The 20,481-nt window shown below is 46.6% G+C and overlaps 1 protein-coding gene across 1 annotated transcript; it reads left to right on the top strand.

The window, feature by feature from the left end:
• The first annotated feature begins 3,433 nt into the window (after nt 1-3,433).
• SKA1 (spindle and kinetochore associated complex subunit 1) lies at nt 3,434-17,301 on the top strand. Its single transcript, XM_063128703.1, has 6 exons — nt 3,434-3,530; nt 4,340-4,464; nt 8,282-8,373; nt 8,829-8,966; nt 15,352-15,521; nt 17,126-17,301. The coding sequence occupies exons 1-6, from the start codon at nt 3,443-3,445 to the stop codon at nt 17,272-17,274; spliced, it is 762 nt and encodes a 253-aa protein (XP_062984773.1). The 5' UTR covers nt 3,434-3,442; the 3' UTR covers nt 17,275-17,301.
• Nucleotides 17,302-20,481: the final 3,180 nt, after the last annotated feature.

Genomic DNA, 20,481 nt, shown 5'->3' with positions numbered 1-20,481 from the left:
TTTGACTCTAGGTCTTCCAATGTTGTTTTCAAAGGGGCTATGATTGCATATGGAATCTTTCTGCATCCATGCACTACAGGTGATACTGTGGGATCCACATGAATATGATGCACACCTGGGAAACGACCCAGGCCTTCAAAAACATCAGAATAGTGTTTGAGGAGACCCTCCATCTTGGTTGGAGAATGTACTGCTAATACATGCACACGTCTGATCAAGTCAAGGGCTACACAGGCTGACCGACCCAGAAGTGGTGGATCTCCAGTTTCTGTGACATAGAAGGTTAGATTTCGATTCTTAAGACCATTTTTGCAAGGAGCTATAATGGTACCTCTTGGTTTGACCTTTGCTCCTCCAAAGGCAATTAGTGTCACATTTGTCATTGCTGTATGCACTTTATCCTGCAAGCACTCTGCAATATCTTTTGGAATTGTGTTAGCATCAGATCCAGAATCTAACTTGAAAACAACTGGAAGTCCTGCCACAACTACTGTGCTATACCAGGCTTCTGGGCTTCCCAAGAGCCTAGCTTGATGGGATGTAGTTATTACTCCCATGAATAAGGCATTTACATCTTTGGTGAGACTGGAAGGCTCAGATTGTGTCCTACACATTTTAGCAAAGTGATTCCTTCCTGCACACCTATTGCAGGTCTCTCCAAAACCTGGACACTGCCTGGGCCTGTGAACATAACCGCATCTACTGCAGGAATTGCCCCTTGCCGCTGTAGGTTTAACTGTTGCAAAGGTCTGCTTTGGGGCCCTTTTACTTTCTTGGTAGCTTATGGTCCTTCCGCTTTTATGTTGAATGGCTAAGATGTTTGTTTCTGAGGTCATTGCTGTTGCCTGAGCCCTGATAAGAGCCTTTGCTCTACAGATGGTAATAGCTTGCTCTAGAGTCAACTTAGGGTCTTCTAGAAGCTTTTCTTTAAGCTTGCTGTCTGAGATGCTGAAAACAATTTTGTCTCTAAGCATCAGGTCTGTGGAGGCCCCAAATTCACAATGCTGAGATTTTTCTCTAAGGGCTGTAACAAAACAGTCTATGCCTGCTTCCTCATTATAAGGAAGCTGCCAGAACTGGTACCGTTCAAAAACAGGGTTTCTCCTGGGCTCGCAATAAGTTTTGAATGCAGCAAGGGCTTCTTCTAGTGTCTGACTTTCAGGATCTGCATAGATATTAGGAATGGACATCAGGAAAAACTTCCTGACTGTTAGAGCAGTACGACAATGGAACCAGTTACCTAGGGAGGTTGTGGGCTCTCACACCCTAGAGGCCTTCAAGAAGCATCTGGACAGCCATCTGTCAGGGATGCTTTAAGGTGGATTCCTGCAATGAGCAGGGGGTTGGACTCAATGACCTTGTAGGCCCCTTCCAGCTCTGCTATTCTATGATTCTATGATACACAGAAGTAGGCCCCATTGTGCTCAACGAGGCTTACCCCTAGGTAAAGCGAGCGCTCCGTGTGCTTTCCTGCAGACGCTTTTACATGCAGCATGCAAGCAACGAAAAGTCCGCTCCTACCCAGAATTCACGTGGGATTATGTGTGTGTTGTTGTTGTTGTTTATTCGTTCAGTCGCTTCCGACTCTTCGTGACTTCATGGACCAGCCCACGCCAGAACTTTCTGTTGGCCGTTGCCACCCCTAGCTCCCCAAGGTCAAGTCTGTCACCTCCAGAATATCATCCCTCCATCTTGCCCTTGGTCGTCCCCTCTTCCTTTTGCCTTCCACTTTCCCTAGCATCAGCCTCTTCTCCAGGGTCTCCTGTCTTCTCATTAGGTGGCCAAAGTACTTCAGTTTTGCCTTTAATACCATTCCCTCAAGTGAGCAGTCTGGCTTTATTTCCTGGAGTATGGACTGGTTTGATCTTCTTGCAGTCCAAGGCACTCTCAGCATTTTCCTCCAACACCACAGTTCAAAAGCATCTATCTTCCTTCGCTCAGCCTTCCTTATGGTCCAGCTCTCGCAGCCATAGGTTACTACGGGGAATACCATTGTTTTAACTATGCAGACCTTTGTTGTCAGTGTGGTGTCTCTGCTCTTAACTATTTTATCAAGATTTGTCATTGCTCTCCTCCCAAGAAGTAAACGTCTTCTGATTTCCTGGCTGCAGTCAGTGTCTGCAGTAATCTTTGCGCCCAGAAATACAAAGTCTGTCACTGCCTCCACGTTTTCTCCCTCTATTTGCCTCTATATATATCAATCAAGCTAGTTGCCATAAGCTTGGGTTTTTTGAGGTTTAACTGCAACCCAGCTTTTGCACTTTCTTCTTTCACCTTTGTCATAAGGCTCCTCCTCTCTTTCAGCCATCAATGTGGTGTATGTATGACTCTATATTTCTCTCTCTATGCTCCTGTATGCCACTCTAGATTTCTTTTTCCCTGTCTCTATGACGGAAGTAGCTCCCGGCGGCGAGACTTCTGTGTTCTCGCGAGACCTTGGCTTGTCCAAACGTTTGGGTGGGTGGTTTGAATCTAGATAGCAGCTGAGCCTGGGAATGGAAGGCAATAGGGAGTGATACTTCCTCTTTCTAAAATTAACTATTTTTCCCAATAACTAATTTATTACTTATTGTGTTAATTAATTAATGCAGTCGTTATTTTAGTTATTGTGTTTCACTTATTAGATTAAATGGTGCAGAGGTGGTTGGAAGGTGGATCAGGATCTAGTGGTAGGTTTTGGGGGAGATTTGCTGCAGATCAGAGAGCGTTTTTCACTCTCGGTTGTTTAACAAAAGCAACAGTAGAAGGGCTCTTATAAAAACAAAACCCTAACCTTGCAATTTCATGTAAGTCTACTCAGAAGTAAGCCCATTGAATCCAATGGGATTTGAGTTTGCAACTTAAATTAGGTTGCTGAAATAAAGAAAGTTTGGGTGAACCAGGAGTGGGTTTTTGTGTGTGTGTGTGTACAAGGACTTGGATCGGTTCTGGCCCAGAAATAAGGGGCTGCCAACTGTCAACTGTAACTGCTGAACTTTGCAACTAAGATTGTAGTGCCTGAATTTGCTTTCCGTTCCCCCCCTCCTCCTCCTCCCTCCCAATCCCCTTTCCTTTTGTGTCATGTCTTTTAGATTGTAAGCCTTTGGGCAGGGACTGTCAAGAAATACTTTTGTAAGCTGCTGTGAGAGCCTTTTTTGGCTGAATGGCAGCATAAAAATGCTTAAATAAATAAATAAATTGTAAGTGCACAGAGATCAAAAGCTTAAACGAGCTGTTGTTTCTGACTAACTGCCTCCTCCTCAGCCCAGAATCTTAGAGTTGAGATGCTGTTAGATATTACTAGCTCTGCTGCTCAGTTGTGAAAATCAATATTGTGTGCCTTACAAAAAAACTTTTGGAAATAGTTTTGTTTTTCCTGACTAAATAGTATTAACTATTGTAGCCTTTAGAATATGATATATTAATTTATTCCTTTTTTTAAAATAACGCAGGAAAATATAATATGGCTTCTGCGGATTTAAACAGCATAACCTCTCACATCAACACCAAGATTTCAACTATCAAAAAGTCACTTCAGTTGAGAAAGATAGGTAAGAAGCCTTAATGTTTTCAGGTCATGTCTGTTAACTTCAGGTCATATATCAGTAATGCTGTTTTGTAAGATGTCATGGGGACCCTGTTGGTACCACAAGGCAGGATGCTAACTTAATTGATAATATTTTGTGGATATTGATGCATATTTTTATTGCCATCAAAAAGTGACTTGCAGGAATACAGGGCAAAAGCTTATGTGAGGTTTGGGATCTTTCTTGATTATGTCGGAATGTAGATGGGAGGGTGGTTGTTGTGTTGTGGGATTTATTTATTTATTTATTTATTTAATTTATATACCGTCCCATAGCCAAAGCTCTCTGGCGGTTTACAAAAGTTAAAAACAGTGAACATTTTAAAAAGTATACAAAATTTAAAACCATCAAAAATATAAAAAAACAACCGTATAAAACAACAGTATCCATTTAAACCAGCCTTCCTCAACCTGCTGGCTGGGGCATTCTGGGAGATGCAGTCCAACACATCTGGAGCGCCCCAGGTTGAGGAAGGCTGATTTAATCAACAACAGTTCTGGGGTCCATTGAAAAACTAACTTAGCATATGTTGTTAAATGCTGTTAAATGCCTGGGAGAAGAGAAAAGTCTTGACCTGGCCCCCAAAAGGTAACAATGTTGGCGCCAGGTGAGCCTCATCGGGATTTCAGGTGCTAAGGATGGAAAACTTAAGAAAGCAGCAATACAGCTGATAATGGATGGCAGAAGTGGCGTATGCTTAATGCACACCCATTTCTGGTGAGGACTCCCTCTCTTTTTGTCCACGTCTGCTACTAATCTCTCTTAATTCTCAGACCAGGAACCCTCTTTGAAGACAGCGCTCAGTAAGATCGTCCACGAAATGTTTCTCTTAAACAACTTCCTGAATCAGCTGGAATTGGAATGCCACCATCAGGAGAGGCAGCAGAATCAACTCAAGGTAGCCAGTAGTAAAAATGGTTGTGTTTTTTAAAATGGGGAGGTTTCTTTGAGGTGTTGGACCTCTTACACTCTGAGGGTCGAATTCCATTTCTGAGAAGCCCTCAGGGGCTGCGCTGGTGGGCAGGGCGGCAGTCAAAAGGGGCAGGACCAAAATCCAGAAAATGCCTCCACATTTTAACATAAAGCTTTTATTGCCAATAAACAAGCCTTAAGAAAGGCATTTCGACTGGGGGTGGGGGAAATCCTGCACAAAGGCCGGGAAATCTTGAATTTGGGGAAGGGATAAATAGGTTGATCTGTGATGAACTTCACTCAAGGACTGAAGAAACAGAGCTGAGTTGCTGGTTCTTGGAAGTTCGTGGACCTGGGTGGAACACAGGAAGTACACTTCCTGAAACATAGAAACCTCTTCCTAGACAAACAAATTTGGAGTCCTTTGCTGAACTATACACATGGCTGACTGATGCTGGGAGCGAACCAGGTTGATGAAGGCAGGCCTAACAAGTTAAGTTTAACTCCAAAAGTCTCCAGAGAACAGCTTTTTAAAGGCATTATTGAACAAATTTTCAATGATAGCCAGATTAAACTATACAAGGATTTATCTTTACAGTATGAGGGTGTTGTCTTTTTTTTTAGAGACTTTGCTACTGAATTTGAGCCTGCTAAAAATTTTATCTGAGATAGCATACTCAGACGTATACAGGGATCGTCCCAAATAGCTGTCGTATAGTGTGGTGTTGTTTAATTAAATTTTAGAGATATTTTGCTGAATTTAGCCTGGACTTTTACAAAACTGCTTTTCCTCATGTCATCAGCATACTTAGATGGTAGGTACTTGGTGTTCTTGCAAATCGGAGGTGGAGTTGATGCAGGCTCACTGCCTTCCACAGGCGATGTATTGAATCATAGAATAGCAGAGTTGGAAGGGGCCTACAAGGCCATCGAGTCCAACCCCCTGCTCAATGCAGGAATCCACCCTAAAGCATCCCTGACAGATGCTTGTCCAGCTGCCTCTTGAAGGCCTCTAGTGTCTATTGCCTGCTGTATAAGGACCAAAAGCTTCCTTATGATACTGCTCAGATCTGTTTTTTCTATGATGACCGATCCTGATAGTATTATTTGCATCTTGATGCTGATCAGTATATTGTTGATAAGAAAGTTTTGTATTCAGTAATGGGGGAGACCATTAGAGAAAGGCATGTCAAATCTATCGCTGTGCCCTGCCAAGTGATTGCTTGGGACTGAGCCGTTATATCAAGAACAATGCTGAGGTGTTAGATCTAGAGCAGTGGTACCCAAAGTGGGCAGTACTGCCCCCTTGGGGGTGGTGGGATTGCATAGGGGGGCCTTAAGAGGCAAGGGGGTGCTCGAAGTGGTCTTTTCCAAGAAGCGCCTCTCCAGAAGGTCTTAAAACCCAGGGACATTTTTATGGGAGAAGGTAGTTTGGTCCCAAGCCATATAGGGGAAGAATCCACACATGTATTAATACTGTTTAAGAAGAGTCCTTTTAACGGTGAATTGAAATGTTTCAAAAGCACCAAAACACTAATGCAGAGACATACCCTGCTTGGTGTGCCCCGCCATGCCAGCTGCAAAACAGAGGCGTTCGCTCTCTTTTCCCTCCCTCGGCAAGCCTGCGGTGTGGCGGGTGCCCCATTTAAAGGGGCAGGGGGCACTGGGCAGGAGTTTGTGGAACCAAGGGGGCGGTTACCAGAAAAAGTTTGGAAACCACTTATCTAGAGTCTAAGGGAGCAATCCTGTGCCCCCTGAGAGGCCATGGGATTGTTCAGATCCCGAAATCCGAGGTTGGAGACAGCACTCTAACCTTGGAAAGGGGAATCGGAAATCCGACCTCTCCTCCTCAGAGCTGGTATGGAAAGAACTGCACTGGTCACAGAGGTCGGGAACGCAACCTTGGAGAAGGGGAAAAGGGGGGTGTTTTAGTGGGCGAGGAGGGGAGGAGACTGGAGAGGCCAGGATAGAAGCTATCCTGAGCCTCTGCCAGCCTCCTTCCCACCCACCCCCAAAACGCCTTCGCTAGATGGGCAAAACCATGTAGTTAAAAGTGCAGCTTGGGGGGGGGGGGCACTGGAGGCAAGGATCATAAGTCTCTGGGTTTGGGGGCTTACGATAATCAAGGGGGCAACCCATAAGATTGCACCATAACTCGCTCTTTTTGTCTTGTATTTACTGATCCAAACTCGACTTGGATTTGATTTTTCTGTGTTACATTTTCCTTGTGTGCACATGGAATGGCCTTTGGCTGCAGCAGTATAAAGTATTGTTTGAGACCTTTATTTGTGGCTCTTGATTACTGACAAAAGCAAGTTTTATGCACAAATGAAGGCTCAGTTCAGACAACACGTTTCTCAACGGTGGTTTTAGAACTCCATGGTGAAGGTTTTAGACCACCGTTGAGAAATGTCTTGTCTGGTGAGAAAACTCATAGAATCATAGAATAGTAGAGTTGGAAGGGGCCTATAAGGCCATCGAGTCCAACCCCCTGCTCAATGCAGGAATCCACCTTAAAGCATCCCTGACAGATGGCTGTCCAGATGCCTCTTGAAGGCCTCTAGGGTGTGAGAGCCCACAACCTCCCTAGGTAACTGGTTCCATTGTCGTACTGCTCTAACAGTCAGGAAGTTTTTCCTGATGTCCAGCTGGAATCTGGCTTCCTGTAACTTGAGCCCCGTTATTCCATGTCCTGCACTCTGGGATGATCCAGAAGAGATCCTGGCCCTCCTCTCTGCACTCCATACAACGGTGGGGGTTTTTTGGGGGGGAAATACTCCACGCAGAATATTGACACTGTTCAGGGAAGAGTTACTGCGCGGCATGTTGTGTGGCGGGCTCTGTGGAGTCTTCCATTGAGTTGACTTTCCCCACTGGCTACAGAGTTCCCTGGCAAGAGTGGTGAAAGGAGCGAGTGCTGCTCTAGGGGAGCTGCCAGGATTGTTGTGGTTTTCTATGCAGCAATGGCTGATGGGATACCATTGGGAGGACCAGCGAAGGAGAGAGGGTGGAGTAACTGTCAATCAACCATCGCAATGGATTTTACTCAACTCCACAGTAGCCCACAGTCACACAACAGTGGTGTTAGAACATGTGTGGGGAGTACTCCCTAACCCTAAAAGCTCAACTGTTGAGTGGAGTTTTCACCCTGCATTGACTAACATGTTGTCTGAACTGAGCCTAAATGGAACTTTACAGGTATCTACTTGGAACATAACCTGGTGCAATGCTCCAGCATGACCAAGATTGGAGTGTGGCAACGAGGGACAGGGCCTTTTCGGTGGTGGCCCCCAGACTCTGGAACGATCTCCCTGACGAGGCTCGCCTGGCGCCAACGCTGCTATCTTTCCGGCGCCAGGTTAAGACTTTCCTCTTTGCCCAGGCATATGGCGGCACATCTTAATCACCCACATGTTTAGTTTTTTAACGGTTTTTAATGCTTTATGTGTGTGTATTCTGTGTTTTAGAATTTTAAATTTTGTATACTTGTTTTTATCTCAATTTTAGAATTTCTGTAAACCGCCCAGAGAGCTCTAGCAGTATATAAGTGTAATAAATAAATAAATAAGATGCTGTTGGGCCATAATGTTTTTATTCTCTCTCTGTCTCTTTTTAAAAACTCTCTATTATTGGTGATTCTACCTGGAAATGTATGATGAGTGGGCCTAACGAAGGTCAGGATTGCCTTTTCATAAAAGTAACATACTGCTCCACTTGACACTTGCCATATTCTGCACGCTCACAACCCATGCAATAAAGCCAATGCTGGGTTTTTTTTTTTATTATTATTATTATTATTACAGGAGCTCGAAGAATCTGTGGAGAAGGACTATAATGAAGCCCAGCATCTCATGGAAAATATACCCATCCACCTGCCCAAAGCAATTCTGAACAGGTATGTTTCCTGCTATTGAGGCAGAGACCACAGTGCTTAAACCAGGGGTGGGGGAAAATGTGGTCTGCGGGCCACATGCTGCCCACCAACCCATTCCTGGTGCTGCTTGTTTTCTTTTATTTGAACAAAAATGAAAAATGTTTCCTGTGATACTTTCATCTTAAAAACACACTTTTTTCAATTATCATTGAGTGTCTAGCTGCACTTCCTGTTTCTAATACAAAAACCAGGTATTAAAGGGGGTTGATAATGTGAAGGTATCCCCTCAACCCGCAACCCCCCGGTCCGTGGAAAAATTGTCTTCCACGAAACCGGTCCCTGGTGCCAAAAAGGTTGGGGACCGCTGGTGTAGCTGAAGTGGCAAAGAGGGGAAATTGGTCAAGCATACGGGTGGCTGCTTGTGTCTTGAGCTTTTTCATGCGTTGCGTTTCTCTCTCTCTTTCCTTGCTTTGCAGCACTGCGGGCTTAACAGTGAAGAACGAGGAGCAGCATAGAGATGCAGAGGTCGACCGTGCAAAGAAGCCGGCCAAAGAAGCCAAGTGCATTAAAGAGGCGCCCTTTATCACGGCAGAGGAATTTGAGGCTGTCCCTGCGTAAGTAGGCAATTTTTCCTTAACTAGTGGACGGAAGAGCAGAGGGCAACTGCATTCCAGTACTGCTGGAGGCTTCCTGCATTCAATAATAGTAATAAATAATAAATATATTTCTTACCCACCTCTCCCAGTGGATCGTGGTGGGGTATGACACCAAATACTATAAAATAGGTATAATTGATTAAAACATGTAAAACTAATACATTATTAAAAGGCGTCTTAAAATTCAACTGGGGAGGCCTGCCGGAAGAGATCAGTCTTTATGGCTTTCTTAAATTCGGAAAGACTGTTAAGTTGACGAGTCTCCTCCGGCAGGCCATTCCACAGTCTGGGAGCAGCAGAAGAGAAGGTCCTCTGGGTAACGGTTATCAGCCTAATTGTGGCTGACTGGAATAAATTCTTCCCAGAGGACCTGAGTCTGTGGGGCGGATTGTATGTGTGGGTGTGGGTGGGGGAGAGAATCCCAAAGGTAACTTGGGCCTAATCTACACCAAGCAGGATATTGCACTATGAAATTGGTATATAAAAGGCAGGAGCTACACCAAGCAGGATATAGCATTTTGAAAGTGGTATATGTCAATGGGCCCCAACAGTTGTCAGTGCACTTTAATACTGCTATAAAACAGTAGTGTGGCTCCTGCCTTTTATATCCCGCTTTCCTAGTGCAATATCTTTTGTCTTTTAGATTGTAAGCCTGTGGGCAGGGACTGTCAAGAAATACTTTTGTAAGCCGCCGTGAGAGCCATTTTTGGCTGAATGGCGGCATAAAAATCCTTAAATAAAATAAATAAATAAATAAATAAATATCCTGCTTGGTGTAGATTAGGCCTTGGACCCAAACCATGTAGGGCTTTAAAGGTAATAACCATCGCTTTATATTTCAAAGCATTGGCGGGTTATTTCCAATCAGTGAGTGATCGTCCTCCATCTCTGCCACTCTAGACAATACTCTCTTCCAGATTTCCTTTTCCTCTTAGCTTCTTCCTCTTTTTTTTAAAAAAGTATTACTTACAAAGGTTTTTGTGTGCTGAAATATCATCATTACTTTATGGGACCAGAGGCTGGCTCTTTCCCCATCCTACTGCTCATTCTGAACCAAAAGTATATGCTTAAATCAATCTTGTATACACACAGATGTGTACAATCTCAATATGAGTGTAATTGGCTTGTTGGCCAACTACTCTAGTGGTCAGGCATCCTGAGTCATTTTCCTTTTTGATGGTCTCCTGAACTTAACCCAAGGTGCGTTTTGTCTCTCACGAAGGTGTTCTAGACTTTAATTTGGGTTGGACGATTCTACTGTTAGCTGGATTCCTACAGCTGGTTGAACACGGAGTGAGTGCTCATCGCTGGCGCTGTGTCAGCCTGGATTGAGGTCTCAAGTGGAACGCCCCAGCAATCCCTCCTGTTCCAATATTTGTATAAATGACTTGGATGAGGGCGTAGAAGGAGTGCTTATCGAATTTGCAGGTGACATAAAGCTTGGAATGGCAGTGAACACCATAGAATAGGTGTGGGCGTTTCTGACCGTTGCCCTGCTGGCAGGGGCTTCTGGGAGTTGAAGTCCGAAACATCTGGAGAGCTGCCTTCTGCCTGCCCCTGCTTTAGTGGGTTCTTTAATGGCACTATGATTTGTTTATTTCAAAGTTGGTTTCATAGTATTTCCCCCAATGTTCCAGCGGTTCTTGCCACTGTAGAGGGAGATCGGAAGGAGCTGGCTGCTGAACATTGAAACGTGGCCCAGTCCACATTTTGAACTGCCCCCACGGATTCTTTCCACTCGTCTCGCACACTAAAACCCAAGGATCTGGCCCTTTTCCTCGTTTTTGAAAGCTATCAATTTCCTGCTGGACTTGCTAATAGCCCATTTTTTCTTGGATCGTCCTCCCTAAGCTGTATAACATCGCCCCCTGGTGCTGGGAGGTGTTACTTCTATCTGGCAGCACTTTCTTTTAACACTATGCACCTTTTGGGATTTGCTGTGTACGTAGGAAATGTACCATACTCTGTGTGTGTGTGTGTGTGTGTGTGAAAGAGAGGTAGATCCATATGAGAACCAGCCATTACATTCAGCTAATATCCTGTGTTTTTTGTTTTGGCTTTCAGGTTCTCCTGTAGTTTAATATTGAGGGTATTCCTTCTCTCTCTCTCTCTCTCTCTCTCTCTCTGTGTGTGTGTGTGTGTGTGTGTGTGTGTGTTTTAAAAGGGACAGCTTTTGAGGCACTACAATTCCCATCATCTGAGACTGGGAGAGGTGAGATGGTATAGATCCCATCTCACTTCACCTCTCCCATGCACCGTTGATGCCATGCTAACACACATTCCAGACTTCCCATCTTTCAAGAAGTTGGTTCGGAATAGGTTACCTTTAGAGATGTTGCGAGCATCCAAATGGGTCTGCGAGGGCAGTGGACCCAACTGGACGCACCCTGGCTTCCGGGATCGTGCCCTTTGCCCAACTGTGTTAGTGGCAGCTGCCATTAACACAGCGGGGGGAATTGCGCGTGCGTTGGAGGAGCTGTAAAGCTCGCTCCCCCCTGCCCCAGCGGGGGCCTTAAACACCCTTCTTAGTGCAAGGGTAATGGCAGCCACCATTAACGTGGCGGGTGTGTGTGCACACTTTCTGGAGACTCTGGAAAGTGCGCTGTTAAACCCACCCGCCCACCCTGCTCCGAGGGGCCCCTCAAAGGCCCTCTTAATGCAAGGGTACCCTTCTGTTAAGAGGGTCTAAGGCCCCAATTGGAGCAGTGGGGGGCAAGAAAGTGTACTTTCCGGAGCCTCCCGAAAGTGCAGATTTCCCTCTGTTGCGTTAATGGCAGTTGCCATTAACACAGCGGGCCAGCGTGGCCAGGAGCCCGCGAGGCCGGGTTCGTGGGGGCGGGTGATTGCAATTTCGGCCATCCCTTGCTACCTTCTTCTCTCTTACCTCTTACTCGTTGGGCTGGCATTCCCAGCCCGGCTGCATTGACAGCCTCTGTTTCTCCCCAGCCAGCTCCCTCCCTCCCTGCTCTTTTCGTTTGGGCTTTCTGTCTGGTCGCTTTTTGGCTCAGTGGTGGAGGGCGCGCTTCACCTCGTCACTCGTGCAGACGCGCCTCCCAAACAGGGTCATTGTTCATTCTGCACCTTCCGCCGGCTGAATGACGAGCCGAATGAAAAGTTAATCCAGTCAAGCGCCAGGGTCCTCGGTGTAATGAACAAATTGCAGAGCGCCGTCTGGTTCGTACGGCCGAAGCAATTAACGAGACAGGATTAATCACGGTTCCGATTTCAGCGAGTCCTTCCTCCGTCTTCTCCCCAATGCCCCCTCCTCTCCTTCCCTCTCCGTCTTGCTGTGTTGATCTCCGTTTCTTGTCACGTAACCAAGGGAGTCTCTGCATTGCCCAGGCTCCCTGGCCTTCTCTCCTTCCGTTTGTCTCTCTTAAGGAGGGTTCAGTCCACGCATTCCTGCTGCTGCCCTCACACTGTCTTTGGACATGGGGTTGCGGGGGGTTGGGTGAGCCCCCATAGCCCTGGGAGGAGGGGCAGGAAGTGGGGACAGAGCTGAGTTCCCTCCCAGACACAGCGAGACCCTTAATTATTGCAAGGCCCGAAGAGGAGGAAGGCAGGTGACCAGTGGTGAAACCTTCTTAGAACAGAAAGCCTTGATGGGCCCAGAGAGGATCTTGTTGGAGCAAGAGCTAGAGGGTGACCTGGATGCATTTATAGACCAGGTTCATCAGGAATCCGTGTATGTATCAGAGTGTGATGAGAGCAGTTCAGTATTACCGTTGCCCATTGGATGGCAGCCATGTTACCGTGGTGCCCATGAAACGCTCTGCAGGAGTTCTTTCAGGTCTCCCTTGTGGCTTCACTCCCTCCCCCCTTGCTTTAAAAGAGGGGCCACCACTGAATAACGGCTCACTTAGAGCGAGCTCCCCCAACCTGACACCCTCCAGATGTGTTGGACTGCAGTGCCAGGATGGTGGGAGTTGTAGTCCATCACGTCTGGAAGGCGCCAGGCGGGTGAAGGCCGTCTTGGGAGCCTTTGATATTTTGCCACACATCCACTTCATGTGGATGACCAATTCCCATCCACCTGGGGGCAATGTTTAAATGGCACAACTGCAGGGGCTGATTGTGGGGGGGTCTCTGTACCGCAGAATCAGCACCCCACCCTGGGGTGGGACCCATAATGCATTCGGCAGCGTTCCTCCCATCTTCTAAGCCGGGGTGGGGGGACCTTTGGCACTCCAGGTTTTGTTGGGTTCTGACTCCCATAAGAACCCAAGAAGAGCCCTGCTGGATCAGACCAAGGGTCCATCTAGTCCAGCATTCTGTTCACACAGTGGCCGACCAGATCTCCCAGTGGGAAGCTCACAAGCAACAGCAACCTCCCTGACCATTGCCCGGGGATGATGGAAGTTGGAGGCCACAGCCAAGGGGTCTGGTGCATCCAGGAAGAAAATTCACTTCTCAACCAAGGCGTGTGTGTTTGTGTGTTTTCAATGTGGGGTAGAGATTAGAAGGCCTGAAACAACTTGGGAGGTGGTTGAAGGGGGAGGAAACATGTTTCTTCCCTCTACGTTTTCTTGAGTATTTTTATGTGGGATCTCCTTAACCCAGAGAGAGACAGACAGAATTTGCTATAATAATGTAGTTGCACAGTTTTTCTTTCTAGCAAGGAGAGCAGGGGAAGGGAGTGCATGGACTGAATCTTGCACTTTCTCATCCTGGGTACAATTCCCTGGGGAGCAGGGCCGGCCCTGCCGTTAGTCAAGGTGAAGCAGTCACCTCAGGCGGCAGATGCTGTGGGGCGACAGCCAGGTGTTAGGCTCTCTAAGTTAGCCCGCTGCCTTCAGGTTCAATGTCGGATGCTGTTCCATCACCACTGTTAAAAAAAGATCTAGTCGGCTTTTGGATGTGAAATGGGAGGGGATGCCATCTTGTTCTTTGCCTCAGGCGGCAAAATGTCTTGGGCAGACCCTGCTGGGGAGCGATATTGTACGAATGCATCTCAATAAAACTCAAAAGTCTTGATCAAGGCAACAAACACCACTTTTTCTTGCCCTTTCCATTCAAGTTCATAGCAATGACTGGCTGCACCCCAAGACATTGCACAGAAGAACTCCTTTCCCTCCTAATTATTTTTGCCTCTGGTTTTTCTTCTCCTACTTTTCTCAGCTTTACTTGCTGTTTATTATTTTTTCCAGCCTACCTCTTGCCGAAAGCATGTCTGTCCCTCATACATCCGTTCCTAGTCTCTTGCCCTTTGCTTCTTCTCTGTGTGGGCGGATGAGGCATTCACATCTATTAACCCTGAACACTTTTCGAATGCAAGCGGTAACTCCTCTCCGTGTACCTTAGCGCTGCATGAAACTCAAGGTTTTTCTGAGCTTAGTAGGTAATATCGCTCAAGGCACCTGTCAGCCAGTTTCATTTTGATTTGACACCAGATTTGGGGAGGAAAAGGCAAGGAAGAGAAAGTGAGGAAGGACCTGAAGATCCATTGTGGTCTAATAGACTTTGCAGTAGATTGGATTCTGGGGAGCCCTGGAGTAGACCAGGTCTGCAGTGGACTCACTGGGTGGTCTTGCCATGTTTAAGACAGCCTGTCCTACCTTCCATTTGCTGGCAATGTCGGCAAAGCAGCCTGATTGCTTCACACATTGCGATCACTGCTTTAATGCATCATAGAGACTGAAACAGCTGGGCCTGTTTAGCCTGGAGAAGAGAAGGTTGAGGGGAAACAGGATAGCACTCTTCAAATACTTGAAAGGTTGTCACACAGAGGAGGGCCAGGATCTCTTCTCGATCATCCTAGAGTGCAGGACACGGAATAATGGGCTCAAGTTACAGGAAGCCAGATTCTGGCTGGACATCAGGAAAAACTTCCTGACTGTTAGAGCAGTACAACAATGGAACCAGTTACCTGGGGAGGTTGTGGGCTCTCCCACACTAGAGGCCTTCAAGAGGCAGCTGGACAGCCATCTGTCAGGGATGCTTTAAGCTGGATTCCTGCATTGAGCAGGGGGTCGGACTCGATGGCCTTATAGGCCCCTTCCAACTCTACTATTCTATAATTCTATGAAGCTGGATTCTTGCATTAAGCAGAGAGGGGTGGACCTGATGGCTTTATAGGCCCCCTTCCAACTCTACGATTCTATGAAGCTGGATTCCTGCATTGAGCAGGGGGTTGGACCTGATGGCCTTATAGGCCCCTTCCAACTCTACTATTCTACGATATACTTGTGTTTCCTGCACGAAACACTTTAGCTATGGATGTCGTTCGCAAATGCATAATGGATCTCGTTTTATACATTTGCTGTGGGAAATGGTTTGGCACCATTTTGCAAGTTTTTGTGACTTGCCAGTTAGCGGTATAAGCTGCTTTCTTCCTCCCCCAAAGGTACATGCGAGGCCGCCTAACCTATAACCAAGTGAATGCAGTGATTCAAGAAATCAACAAGGCAGTGGTTAGCAAGTACAAGATCATGCGCCAGCCTGCTAAATCCATGTCCAGCGCCGCCAGAAACCTCTACTTCAGATTCCAGGCAGAAGAAACCAAGGATACGAAAGGTAAGCGGGTGTTTCCAGCAACACCGCCTCTGTTGGAACTGCAGCTGGAAGATCCTCCAAGCTGGGTGGCTTTCTACAGAAAATTTGTTTTAAAAAATCCAGTTCATACCGAAAGAAGACCGGGTGGAGTCCTTGGCCCTGTTATGATGGTATCTACACATGCAGTGGAATGAGGCGGTACAGCCCTGAGATGGTAGAGTGGACTGTACCACTTCAGATTGCAAGTAGGAGATAAAAAAATTAAATGTTCCTCAGTAAGTTAAAACATCATCATCATCATCATCATCCTGGCAAGTAGAAAACTAGTCCAGCAGTGTCCTAGACTGGAAACTTTCTCCTGGATGTGCAGTGGGGAGATTCACTGCCTGCAGTCTGAAGTAGTACAGTCTGTCTACACTTCTTTCTCCTGCATGCGTAGTCTAGACCTTCTTTACTATAAGGCATAGGAATATAGGAAGCTGCCTTAGACTGAGTCAGAGTGTCAGTCCATCTAGGTCAGCCTTTCTCAACCTGGGGCGCTCCAGATGTGTTGGACTACACCTCCCAGAATGCCCCAGCCAGCTGGCTGGGGCATTCTGGGAGATGCAGTCCAACACATCTAGAGCGCCCCAGGTTGAGAAAGGCTGATCTAGGTCATTGTTGTCTACCCTGACTGGCAGCCCCTCTCCAGGCTTTCTGGCAGGATTCTTTCCTTGCTCTGCTTGGAGAAGCCAGGGATCAAACCTTGGACCTTCCGCCTCCATAGCATATCCTCTGTCACAGTGAGCTACGGCCCCTCCCCAGGGGGAGGCAAGGTGAGGCTGCTGTCATGGCTTTGGGTGCCGTTGAGTGGGGAATATGTAGATCTGATCATTGGAGTGACTGTTCCTGAGAAATTTCACACAACGCTGGGACGGATGGGGTGGGAGCTCTGGCAGAGCTCCTGTTTATTTTAATTACAGGGGAACTCCCCAGCAGAATGTGCTGGATGTGGGACTGTCCCTGATAATTCAAGTGACACATTGGTTGCATAGGTAGGGCTACAGTACACTTGAGCTGCCTTCAAAAGATATGCTGCCCCCTCCCCCCAACTGAACGCTCGTCCAGTTCTGGGCTCCACAATTCAAGAAGGCCGCAGACAAGCTGGAGCGTGTTCAGAGAAGGGCAACCAGGATGATCAGGGGTCTGGAAACAAAGCCCTATGAAGAGGGACTGAAAGAACTGGGCATGTTTAGCCTGGAGAAGAGAAGATTGAGGGGAGACATGATAGCACTCTTCAAATACTTAAAAAGTTGTCACACAAAGGAGGGCCAGGATCTCTTCTCAATCCTCCCAGAGTGCAGGACACGGAATAATGGACTCTAGTTACAGGAAGCCAGATTCCAGCTGGATATCAGGAAAAACTTCCTGACTGTTAGAGCAGTGCGACAGTGGAATCAGTTACCTAGGGAGGTTGTGGGCTCTCCCACACTAGAGGCCTTCAAGAGGCAGCTGGACAACCATCTGTCAGGGATGCTTTAGGGTGGATTCCTGCATTGAGCAGGGGGTTGGACTCGATGGCCTTGTAGGCCCCTTCCAACTCTGCTATTCTATGATTCTAATGAAATGTTGTGCGTTTATCCCAGGCGAGTTCTTTATCGTGGAGGCCGATATCGAAGAGTTCACGCAACTGAAGGCGGACAAACGTTTCCACAGCATCCTGACCATTCTGCGGCACTGCCAGAGACTGCGAGAGATCCGCGGCTCACGGCTCGTTCGCTATGCCGTCTGCTGAGGTGCCGTGAGGGCGCCCGGGCCTTGGGGTGGGCCGTCTTCAAGAACTGTGAAGAGGACAGAATCCTAGACGCTCGCTTCGTTGGTTTTGATTTTACATGGCAAAGCCGTTCCTTTGCGCCACCACCTTCCTGTCCTTATTAATTATTGTGAAGAGAAGATAGGTTTCTGTTTGTAAAATACAATATTTGTAACGTGATGATGGTTTTCTGTTTTTGTAAAGAGATACATATGTTTGTCCAGCAAAAACGCGTTTTCTCCCTCAGTTTGGCATTTCTACCTGTTCAGCTTAAATCACTTTCTGTGGCAAAATTGGGGACAAAAATGGGTTGAAACTTGACTTAACTAACCCAACCTTTTGAAGCTTGAGCTTCATTGGCATTACTGAAATACCAATAAAGAGGTTTAAACAGCAGGTAAGTCAGAATCCTTGTGACCTTCCATTGACTTTCAGATGCTTCCAGTGGAGAGATCTAAATCGTTGCATTCCAAAGAATTTGCAGAGGAACTGCCTGTGTGACGTGTGTGTCATTGAGCAAGAAGTGTGCGTATATGTGTGAGTGAGGGAGTGTAAAGTATGAATTTCTGTTTATAGAGGCATCGGATTGAGGATTCATCTGTTGTCTCCCCAAATGGCTTGCGGGGGAAACGGTTTCACTTGCACTGGTTGAATCTGGGAGTTACGAACTCAACGTTGCTCAAAAAATTAACGAATTCTGCCTAGCAGGAAAATGGAGGCTCCCAACATCGAAGACCGGGGGTTACAATTTGCACGTATTGGGGCCCAATGAAGGACCTTGCTGCCAGGGGAAAAGGCACCCAGATATTGTGGCACTTGGCTGACAGTTGTCAATCTGGATCCTGTTTTATACTGTTTTTATATTTTTGATGGTTTTAAATTTTGTACATTTGTTTTTAATGTTCACTGTTTTTAACTTTTGCAAACCGCCCAGAGAGCTTCGGCTATGGGGCGGTATATAAATTTAATCAATCAATCTTGCTCCTCTGAACCACAGCTGCATTCTTAGCTTGTTCCACAAGTATCCGGAGCTCAGATAAACCTGTTGCGTGTGCACAGCACTCCAGAGTTTTGGATCAGGTCCTTGCCCATGACAGGAGCCAAGAACCCAAACCCAGTTCTCAGAACGACCAGGTTTCCCATTTTATTCACACCTCTGTGATGCTGGCTCTTTTCCTTCCTTCAGAACCCACCTTTCCTGTGAAACTGTTGGCCCATCTCCCGCGTTACCATGCCTTCCTGAATGGATGAAAAATCTGTGGGCCAGAGCCCACCCAGTGGCTTCTGATATTGCCCGGCAGAAGGGCAGGAGAAGCATGGTTTGTTGGGAGATGCCACCTCAAAGGTGCCCTGAAGCAGTGGCGGACTAAGTTTCTTCCCTGCCTGTCAATGGTTATTAGCCACAATGGTGATATACTACTTCCAGTATCAGAGGCAGTATGCCACTGGCCGGGTTCGCATGATCGCAGAGGAGGAAATAAGCCATGGGCTGTTATAGGGTTGCCCATGGCAACAAACCACCCTGGCCAGTGTCACATGACACAAGCTGTGCTGTTGAGGGTAATTATGTAAATCCCTTCCAGCATATATGTGTGTGTGTGTGTGTGTGTGTGTGTGTAGAGTAGTAACGGGAAAATAAACTACCATGGCGGTAGTTTCTCAGCTTTTATTCAATTCTTTCCTCGGACTAAAAGATTGAAATCTTCTAAAGCTTTAGTTATTGGCAGAAAGAGCTTTAAGCTAAAATACGCTGGTGTGTTTTGGCTCCTCCTCCTTTTGGCTCTGGTCCCGCCCACCACTCATAGGCGGCCTCTGAGAGCTCCTTCTAAATGAATTCTGCTCTCTGAGGCTGTAGTTCATCATCTCTGCACTACATTCTAATATGCGGCAGGTTTAAACGTTCCCTTTTTAGGCAGTTCTCTGTATTACCAATGAACCAGCATAGAGCGTCCTCCACCCTGCCGCAACCAGCCAGCAGGAATATTTTGTTTCATAGGTAACAGTGCAGGTGGCAGCTGCTGCAACACATGGCAAGATTTTTATTTATTTATTTGCAATATTTACATACCGTTCCCTATCTGAGGATTTTGGAGCAGCGAACAAATGGGGTAAAAGACCCATTTTAAAAACCCGTTAAAATTACATTTTAAAACAACAGATACAGATTGAACGTCGAGGGAAAGCATCTTGGAACAATAAGGCGCCGACAACAATACAGCGTTTGCGCCTGCCTGACCTCCAACAGCAGGGAGTTCCATAAGAAGGGGGCCACCACACTGAAGGCTCTTCTCCTGTTGGACTCCAATCGGTCCATAGGTCCACATGGAAACACCAGGGACATGACTTCAGCGGTGCTCTCTCTCAGGTCTCCTGGTCTTAAGTTGTTTTGTACACTAGTACTAGAACCTAATACTAGGTTTTCATCATGTAAAGCAGCCATTTCCTGCACTGATGAAGCAGGAGGAATATGGGGAGTGTGTGTGTGTGTGTCAGTGTGCAAGAAAGAGTGTATGGGGGGATGATAGTGTGTGTGGTGGCTGCGACATCTCATGCCACCAACACGCAGCCCTCAATGAGGAAAAGTAATAATAATAGAATGTTCAACCTTGCCCTTTGGTCATTTATTTATATTTATTTATTTATTACTGTAAACCGCCCAGAGAGCCCTGGCTATGGGAGCGGTATATACGTGCAATAAATGAAATGAAATTATTACATTTATATACCGCCCCATAGCTGAAGCTCTCAGGCCGGTTTACAAAAAGCCTAACTACGTACAACTGCACATTCTTTCCCCTGTTTACCACCCCTCCGTTCCCTGTCCCTTTAATGGCTGTCTCTCCCTCGTGTCCCTTTCTAGATTGCACCAGTTGCTGAAAAACATGGGAGGGAGGATGCTGGTGCTCTCATGTCCTGTTTATGGGTTCCTGGTTGACCACCGTGTGAACAGAATTCTGTACTAGATGGACCCTCGGTATGACCCACCGTAGCTCTTCCTGTGTTCTTGGTGTGTGTGGAGAGTTTAGATCAGGCGGGATTTAAAGTATTATATTTTTATTTAAAGCTTTTAAGTAACATTATTATTTTGTTAGCTACCAAATACCACGTGTCAGCTTGGCATTATTTACCTCCCTTTTACAATTATTAAACACCCACACAGGATTATACCCACATTATATTTAGAGCAGA

This window comes from Elgaria multicarinata, chromosome 6 (assembly GCF_023053635.1).
Source record: "Elgaria multicarinata webbii isolate HBS135686 ecotype San Diego chromosome 6, rElgMul1.1.pri, whole genome shotgun sequence".
NCBI classification, from domain to species: domain Eukaryota; kingdom Metazoa; phylum Chordata; class Lepidosauria; order Squamata; family Anguidae; genus Elgaria; species Elgaria multicarinata.
Note: the sequence above shows the minus strand (reverse complement) of the source record. Positions and strands in the feature narration are given on the sequence as shown.

What these genes read in the sequence shown, in the direction of transcription:
- SKA1 (XM_063128703.1), top strand. Translation starts at nt 3,443, where the DNA reads ATGGCTTCTGCGGATTTAAACAGCATAACCTCTCACATCAACACCAAG. An exon ending in ACTTCAGTTGAGAAAGATAG is followed by an intron (nt 3,531 to 4,339) that starts GTAAGAAGCCTT and finishes CTTAATTCTCAG; the next exon opens with ACCAGGAACCCTCTTTGAAG. An exon ending in CCCAAAGCAATTCTGAACAG is followed by an intron (nt 8,374 to 8,828) that starts GTATGTTTCCTG and finishes CTTGCTTTGCAG; the next exon opens with CACTGCGGGCTTAACAGTGA.